The sequence below is a fragment of the Sinocyclocheilus grahami genome, unplaced genomic scaffold (assembly GCF_001515645.1).
Source record: "Sinocyclocheilus grahami isolate Dianchi unplaced genomic scaffold, SAMN03320097.WGS_v1.1 scaffold188.1, whole genome shotgun sequence".
In the NCBI taxonomy this organism is placed as follows: Eukaryota; Metazoa; Chordata; class Actinopteri; order Cypriniformes; family Cyprinidae; genus Sinocyclocheilus; species Sinocyclocheilus grahami.
The window spans coordinates 282,237-291,170 of NW_015505367.1; the positions used below are offsets into that span (position 1 = coordinate 282,237).

General features: G+C 39.6%; 2 protein-coding genes across 3 annotated transcripts in view; one reads left to right on the top strand and one right to left on the bottom strand.

The window, feature by feature from the left end:
- Positions 1-2,717, top strand: part of frrs1a (ferric-chelate reductase 1a) — an 8,364-nt gene extending 5,647 nt beyond the window's left edge. Inside the window, exons 11-15 of the mRNA XM_016284813.1 lie at positions 781-878; positions 959-1,017; positions 1,121-1,264; positions 1,552-1,610; positions 2,625-2,717. Coding sequence (XP_016140299.1) covers positions 781-878; positions 959-1,017; positions 1,121-1,264; positions 1,552-1,610; positions 2,625-2,717 — 453 coding nt within the window. The remainder of the gene's footprint in view (positions 1-780; positions 879-958; positions 1,018-1,120; positions 1,265-1,551; positions 1,611-2,624) is intronic.
- A 92-nt stretch (positions 2,718-2,809) lies between these two features.
- On the bottom strand, positions 2,810-8,508 carry LOC107594655 (FK506-binding protein 5). 2 transcript variants are annotated; one of them, XM_016284789.1, is made up of 4 exons: positions 8,226-8,508; positions 4,208-6,467; positions 3,820-3,908; positions 2,810-3,595 (listed from the first exon to the last, which is right to left on the bottom strand). In XM_016284789.1, the coding sequence occupies exons 1-4, from the start codon at positions 8,346-8,348 to the stop codon at positions 3,500-3,502; spliced, it is 2,568 nt and encodes an 855-aa protein (XP_016140275.1). In that variant the 5' UTR covers positions 8,349-8,508; the 3' UTR covers positions 2,810-3,499. The 2 variants fall into 2 exon arrangements, with proteins under 2 accessions (XP_016140275.1, XP_016140276.1); XM_016284790.1 differs by having other exon boundaries at positions 3,513-3,622; positions 8,226-8,507.
- Positions 8,509-8,934: the final 426 nt, after the last annotated feature.

Sequence of the window (8,934 nt, forward strand, 5' to 3'; positions counted from 1 at the left end):
TTAGTCTGTAATGTTGCTGTTTGAGCATAAAAAAGATCTGCAAAGTTACAACGCTCAAAGTCCACTTCAAAAGGAGATATTTTATTGAACAGAAATCCCTTTTCAAAAACTTTGATATCACAAATATCGACGAATGGAACGAGACCTGGTTGAGCTGCACTAGAGAAGGCAATGAGTGTTATCACTATGTCTGAGACACGCTAGCTTTCTCAAGGCAGACAAACTTAGAGTGGTTACAATCATCCGGGTTTAATTCGCGCTCAAATTGGTTTGATTTTGACCCAATATTTACACTGAAGCTGGCAGTATTGTTGGTAAGGGGCATGACATTTCCCCGACCAGGCGCCGAGTGGTGCCAATCACAACACACACTGGCCCAGCTAACCAATCACAGCACATTTCGTATTTCAGAAGGCGGGCCTTCATTTGATACAGGAACTATTCGAGCTGTTCATGCCAGACTGGGGAGAGAGGTGTTGTAATAATGTAAAATATGTGAAAAATAATGTGTTTTTTGAACCACCTAGTATGAGAGCCTGTTCTAGTACACCCCCAAAACAAAATCAAGACTTTGTAAAAGAGCATAATAGGACCCCTTTAAATATTTCTATATAGCTTTAGTACACTTTTACAGTACATTGGAGTTTTAGTTTAGTACTTGCCAAGGCAACATTTCTAATCCTAATTCTAATATTTCAGCTTTATTTCAATGAACAAAAATAGTTTTGTAATAGTTTTAGTTTTAGATAACAATACTGCAATGACACTGGTTCTGTGCAGAGAGCTGGTGCTCATCCATACCTCGGCTGCACTGTTATGATTCTCACTTTCTGTCAGCCTATAATGGCTGCGTTCAGACCAGCTCCAGATTCCTCACGGTAATGACTCCTCAGTTTACTTGAATATAACACAACTTGAACATATAACTTAACACAGGACAATCATTTCTTTTTCTCAGGCGATGGATTTTCAACTGGTTGCACTGGGGTGTTGGAAATGCTGCTGAGATTATAGCCGGTGAATTTGCTCTTTGTATTTTTGCAATTTCTATCAGTAATATCACATTGAAAACATTTTTTTTAAATGTCAAGTAACTTTATTATTATTATTATTATTTCAGTGGTTTCCATGTTTTTTGGAATAAGGCAACAGTCTCTTTTGCTGCCTTATCCTTGGACCACAGGGGTTCTCTCTGCTTTTGTGGTTTGGACCATTGTGTTAAAGCTGGTGTTAAAACTTCATAAGCATGATGTTATTAGAAAGGGTTTGTATGTAACTCATTCTTATTTTTAATTCATTTGAAAGACAGCAAAAGCAGTTTAACCTCATTTAACTGTATTTTAATTTTATTTGTTTAAAAGTTTTTGGTTCATAAGTTACAAGTTCCCATCTGATTCAGCTGGGAGTACACGGTGCCTATTGAGTCACGTTCTCTCTGCCTGTGGTTCAGACATAAATTGCAAGATGATTCAAACTGAGAGTGAAATGAAGCAAAATAAGTTGTTCAAAATAATATATTTGTATGTTTAGCAATTTCTCTCGTTTCAGCAGGGAGTGGAAAGGAAGATGAACTTCCAGTTCTCTCAGACATTTCAGAGGATGTTACTTGGGTAAGTTATTACACTTTACTCAAACATAATGGTGGAGATGAAAACACTAAAGGAACAGTTCACCGACAAATGAAAAATTGGCTAAAATTGACTTACACTCAAGCCATCCAAGAATTAGATGAGTTTGTTCTTCATCTGAATAGATTTGGAGAAATGTAGCATTACATCACTTGCTCACCAATAGATCCTCTGCAGTGAATGGGTGCCGTCCAAACAGCTGATAAAAACATCACTATAATCCGTAAGTAATGATTCCAGTCCATCAATTACTGTCCTGCGAAGCAATAACCTGTGAGTTTGTAAGAAAGAAATCCAACATTGAGGCATTTTATCTTTATTCTGTCATTTCTGGCCAAAATACCAGTCCATAATCCATAATAATGTCCATCCACTCAAAATCCATCAACATGTTTGTTTAGAATTGTTTTGGACTGTTTTCACTTCTAAATGGTGCTTGATTTATGCATATTTCTCTCCTGCTTGAGACTAGATGACTTTTTCACTGAAGAAAGCAATATTATGGATAGAGCACTCATATTTTATCTGAAAGCAACAATTTGAAGTTAAAAACATCTTATTGATATATTTGTTTCTTACAAGCATACAGCTTTCAGTTCACAAGATGTTAATTTTATGGACTGGACACTGGAGTCATGAGTATTACCTGTGGATTATTGTGATGTTTTTATCAGCTGATTAGACTTTCACTGTGACGGCACCCATTCACTGCAGAAGATCCATTGATAGGCATATGATGTAATGCTAAATTTATCCAAATTTCTTCCAACAAAGCAACAAACTCACCTACTGTATATACAGTATAAATAAATTTTCAGCAAATATTTTATTTTTGGGGTGGATTGTTCCTTTAATATTAATCATAAAACAAATTAGGTATTGCAATACGCACAACAAACACTTACCATCAAGGCCTACAGTAAGGCTCAAAATGAAGCATGTACATAATGTTCTTCTAAGCATCTTAACCAAATGCTCTTATTTTTGCTTCAACAGGATACTAAGTTTAGAGTGGCTGTCCTTGCTGTTTTTGTGCTCGGAAACTCAGCATTCTGTATCTCACTGCTCGCCTCCATAGGGGACATATAACCAACATATGAGTCATATGGCACTACAGAAATTGGAATGAAGACCTAATTATTTATAGAGCAAGACAAGTCATTATCAGTTTCATTTTATTCAAGGTTTGAACAGTATTTTGCATTGAAAACATCCTGCAAGGAAGAAACATATCTATTAAGACATTTCAAACATGAATATTATGAATTAAATTTCACACATCTTTTAAATTATTTTCACAGAAGAATAAATGTTCACATTATATCCAGACAATCAAAGCATAAAACATTTAAAAGGCTCACAATGTAATTATTGTACAGAAGCCAGCTACTTTTCTTCTAACACCTCTGGAAGCTACATCCACAATATACTCTGTTAGACATTCCAAGCAGCGGCCTTCTCTGGTCTTAAATTGCACTTTTGATCAGATTAAATCAAAGACAAATGTATTTTTATTTGCTTCTGCTCTTCACTGTATGGTTAATATAACATGTTATGTAATGTGAAATTAGAATAATACATTTCTCAATGTTTGGCATCATTTTTGTACATAGTGCAATTTAGGATTACATTACTGTATAAATTCTTCTTCTGCAATAATATAAAAGTGTTTCCAGGATAAAATTCAGAGTGAAAATACTAGCATTCAATTTTTTTTTAAAAGGTATGACATCAGTTGTTCATATTTTTACTCACCTATTAAGTTCTAGGTTTGTATTAGTATTGAATGTTTTACTCTAAATCTACTTGCACATGCTTATACTGTAATGGAAACTTGATTTGTGCTTCAATGCGTCATATAGGCAAATCACTCAGTCTTGTTGCTGATGATTGGCAAAGATACCTGCCTCCCACCTCTGGGCCAGGGCACTTTTCCGTCTGACTCGAGGGTAAGGTCCCTCAGGGAACTAAAGGAGAAAGCTTCACCTGTAAAACTGCATGCAGTTTCCAGTTTCAAGGTGAAATGGGCACAGATCAATGAGATGTCAAACACGTGCGAATGAAAAACAGAAAGATACACTGCAATGGAATTCATGACAGTTAAATATGATTCATGAGAGGATAAACAGAAAAATATGTGCAGCTCAAAAATCTGTAACTTTAAATTATAGCATGCCTAAATTTAATGTACCTTGTGGTCGCAAGACAAAGCGGAGCGATCTATTTTGCGTGTCTTTGATGGAGATGAGGGGGATGACTTGGATTTTGCTGGCACCTCTCCTGTAAAGTTTCCAAATAAAAGAAAGGACATTTACTGAACTACATCTTTATGTAATGACATAAATGAAGTAAATGCTCTAATGCAGGGATGTCCAATCCTGCTCCTGTAGGCCCCTGTCCTGCAGTTTTGCTCCAACCCCAATTAAACACACATGAACCAGCTAATCAAGGTCTTACTAGGCATACTAGAAACTTCCAGGCAGGTGTGTTGAGGCAAGTTGGAGCTAAACTCTGCAGGACAGTGGCCCTCCAGGACCGAGTTTGGACACCCCTGCTCTAATAGTTGCTAAATGTGGTACCTGGTTTCTCATAAGTGAAATTCTGCAGTTGGCTGGGGGACACGAGGACTGTGTCGTATCTCTCCTTTACATAGAGTTGTGCTCTCTGCCTTCTAAGCTCCTCTTCTCTTTGCCTCACCAGCTTGATCTCCTGATCCACCAGAGACTGAGTGCTGTGGGAGCGCAGTTTGAAGAAGGGGTTGTTCTGAAAGGTGCTCTCTTGTGTCTCTTGACATGCAGAGCTCAGGCAGAATTCCGAGGCACTTCGAATGATGAGATTTGATGTCTCCAGGATAATGACATTATTCATGTCTGATGGCCATTCTTGGAAGCTGCTCGTCCCTGGAGAAAGCATCCCACCTTTTCCTTGGCTCGGTGGGCTGGTGGGGTATGAATCCGGCTCAAGTATAATGACATTGTTGGCGGTCATTTCATGGTATGTGGGACTTCTTCCAGATGTAGCAGTGATGGACAAAGTTGGAGTCTTTGCACTAGGAGACCTCTGAGATCTGCATCTGTCCTCTGGAGTGTCAAACATCCTTCCTTTATCTCCAGGCTCTGACCTGCTGTTTTGAAGAACACCAGGCCTAGATTTAACTTGCATAGTGTCTTCAGCAGACATCTTTGCCCTTGCTCTTTCTCGTCTGAAATTCTCCTCTCGCTCGAGAGCTTCACGGATCTCCCTCTCCACTGGAGTTTCTGGCTCATCATAAGGAGACCTGTAGCTTGTGTCATCTAGACCAGAGTCCTCTGAACAGGGGCTGAATTGAGTGTACTGGTAATCCCCCAGACCAAGACTCTCAATGTCAGGGTCTCTTCTGGGGCGATCAATGTTGCGGACAGGCGTGTACATGAAGCTGTGTCCACCCTGGCAAGATGCCTGCCTCATCACTGGCTGGTGCACCAGACCCTTTGTTTGCTCTTCCATCTTTTGCCACTGCTTGCGAGCCACCCTAAAATCCAGATGCTCCGTGCTGACATTCTCGCTCTTTATTTCCTGAACCACGCAGAAGTCTTTTGGCAACTTTTTGTCAAGCTCTGAAGTTGAACAAGACAGGCGCTGAAGGTTGTGCTTTGAGGTTTTACCAAGCTCTTCCTCATCCTCTGCAATCTTTGTTAGACTACAGTAATGGGCAGAGGACTCCAAAGAAATATCTTGCAGCTCACATTCAGTGGGACACTCTGGTTGTTCTAGAATCTCACTTTCATTAATGTTCAAAGCCAGAGCTTCTTCTTCAAGTTCAGCATTGCTATCAATCACCTCATTGTCTTCTTGCCTTGCTTGGTCTTCCGAGTTTATCTCTGCTTCATCCATACCCAAGAGATCACTGTTCTCTTCAACCTCTTCTTTATCAACAGCTGATGGAGCTAAAGACCTCCATGGCTCCTCAGCATCACTGTCTGATGAAATAATGGCCATCTCCACCAGCAGACAGTCACTTAGGTCATCTCGATCCATATCCGGACAAGATTCAGATGGGAATTCAGAAATCACCAGCTCATTCATTTGCTGCTCCAGCACAGATTTTTCTTGTGCTTCCAACACAGATTCATCTCGTTCTTCCCGCACAGATTCTTCTTGTATTTCCAGCACAGATTCTTCTTGTTCTTCCAGCACAGATTCTTCTCGTTCTTCCAGCTCAGTTTCTTCTTGTGCTTCCCGCATAGATTCTTCTTGTATTTCCAGCACAGATTCTTCTCGTTCTTCCAGCTCAGTTTGTTCTTGTGCTTCCAGAACAGAATTGTCTTGTGCTTCCACACTCTCTTCAGGTTCATCATGTTTTTCCTCCTGGGCATCATCCAAATTGTTGATTTCCATTTCTTCTTCTGGTTTGTCATTCACGAGAGGGTCTTCATTAGACTCAAAGGCCAAAGATTCTCTGCTGTCTGGGTCATCTTGCTCGTTGACCTTGACCAGAATGCCTTCTTGAGAGTATTTGCTTCCATCAGATTCACCGGAGCTATCACATTCATTAGTTATGGCTTTGTTTTCTTGCCCACCCAGATCTTCTTGTGGGTTGCTCTGTTTGGTATCCAGGCACTCTGAGAAATATGTGACAAAACATTCATTTACCTCCTCAGTGAATTGGCATGTCTGGTCCTCTGTAAACCCAGGATCCATTTTACAGTCTGTTAGATCAGCCATTTCTGAAAGCTGGCTGGTCTCCATAGTGACTGTTTCAGAGAGGTATTCTTGCTCTTTTTGTTGCTGATTTACAGTGGTGCTTTTGCCGTCATTTAGTTCACTTCCATATGACCTTCGCACACCAGCTGTGGCTCTCTATGGAAGTTACATCGAAAAGAGCTGTTTAGAATTAAAGGAACACCAAGCTTAGCAATACTAAAATCATTGAACATGTCAAACACTAACAATATTTTTTTCCTAGTCTTGCTCCTTGAAAAGTTCAGGATGCAATTCGTATAGACAACACTGAGCAAGAAGAACCAGCCTTGTGCTGTTTCTAGTGGCACTGTAGTGTCAGTGATCAAGCTATTCTTGTATTCATGCTGTGCGATAGAAGTGGGAGGACCTCTTTGATAGCAAATAACCATGAGAAGTGGTTTCTAACAGCATGCAATCTCAAAGTGGGCTGAAAATCTACATTAAAGCATGTTTTAGAAGCCTAAAAGAAATTCAGAGCCACAAAATATGTGGCTTCTAGAGAACACAGAATTCTTCTTCAATTTTACCTCTGAGTAGGTTAATGTAATTTCAAATAAAAGCTATAATATGCTGATGAATTTTGGGTTCAATTGATTCAGTTCAACTGGGTTTAATAAGGGAGAACTCTAGGAATAGTCTGAAAATCCCTGCTCTAATATAAATCAAAAACATATATGGCAAGTTGTGATCACAAAACTTCCTAAGCTTAAACAAAGTGAAGGGGAGCACTTCTGAGGGAGTACACTTCATTCTTGAAAGTACTATTAATCCAAAATCTAATTACATGACTGCATTTAGTTACAATAACTAATTAAATCATTTTAAATTTCTGTTTTATCATTTATCACTTAGCAGTTTGCTGTCCCCTTCTCTGTGCTGCCTCAGTGTTTTCACCCATAAAATATAAAGCTTACAGTATGTGGATGATCATAATGCCATTTCATATGATACTGTCATTGTCATAATTTATTGGCATGATATGATTTCAGTCTGTTTTGCGTTTTTTCCCCCTGAAAAGTAATGGTTGCTTGGCAACATGCTGGATCTGAGGAGGCTGTCCTGTTTATGAGCCATGTAGAAGCAGCTCACTAGTCAGAGCCAACCTTATCAAAGTGCCATGCCGTAGGTTTATTATGGCTATCAGCCTGAGTTTATCCAGTGAGAGAGAAAGAAACACATCTATTGCTCATATCGAGCAGTTGGGATGTTCTTTTATGCATGCCTGCTGGTGCTGTGACCACCATTAACCCCAGACCCATCCTGCCTGTTTTGAAAAATACATTTCTGATGTCTGAACATGACAGTACATCCACTTTGCCAGAGGTGTAATCATGCAGAGCGCAAAATGATGTAATCAGATATTATCCAATAAGTATGACTGTTACATTAAAGGGATAGTTCACCGGGAAAAAAATGTGTTAGGGACTAACAGCCTCATTTACTTGCAATGCATCTTGTTTCTATTCAGTAAAAGTGAATGATGACTGATATCATTTTGCCTAAAATCTCTTTTTGTTTTCCACAGAACGTAATATGGGTTTGCTTTTGATGCGAAGGTGAATTGTCCCTTCAAGTCTAACTTCTCTCAAGTAAATGACACTGAAGTGACTTTGATTAGTGAAAATCGGAGTGTGTGTTTGTATCACTGCAGCACTGACACTGCAAGCAGATAAAATGCATTACCAATCAATCACGAAATGTCGGATGGAGACAACGCAGCATCACAACTCTTTTTAAATACACTGCACACAACAGTACAAATGCAGCACACAGAATTCCTGCATCATTCCCTCTCCGTGCCTTGCGCATGCAGATGTTCGCTCAAGCAGATACGGATGCAACAGATGCACAAAGCTTCAGTATTTTCATACCTACCAGCAGCTTTAAAAACAGGAGCCAAACGGATATCATCTCCAATCTACCGCAATACGCACATGCCTGTATAATTTGTACAGATAACGCGAGTAACCAAATGGCGACGCGTCGGGAGTAATTCATATGGTTCAACTCGAAGAGGGAAAATCAAGCTCGCGACAAACTCCTGTTCAGACCTATCGATCCTTCAGCGATTGTCAGAGCGGTGAAATAGAGCAGATAGAACAGATATTGACAGAAACGGCCGCAACTGAATGTCTGAGCCCCGCCAGCACTGGTTGCACTGAGCTACAGAGCCGCTCTGTCCCTCTGGGCGCCCACACTTTCCTCAACCAACGATTGAACGCGTTGCTTTGCCCACGCGATTTTGAACATAGAGTCCATAATTCTGACCACGGTCAATCTCGCTTTGCAACATTATCCTCACGTTTATATGTGTAGTATAAAGGACGAAAAATATTTAGTTTATATTTTAATACTTGATTCTGATTGGCTAATATCGGCATCCAGTGTCACAGTCTTTTTGAATAATGATGTTTCAACGCGGTACAGACCGCTCATCCGGGAAACCTACTGAGCAATCGGTTTATTTATTTAGGCTATTTAACTAATGAATTTACTTATATATTTATCTAAAACTATTAGCAATCAGTTGTATATTATATGTTTAAAATAAAGAGCTTGATCGCTGCAAAGGTTAATTTTGTGA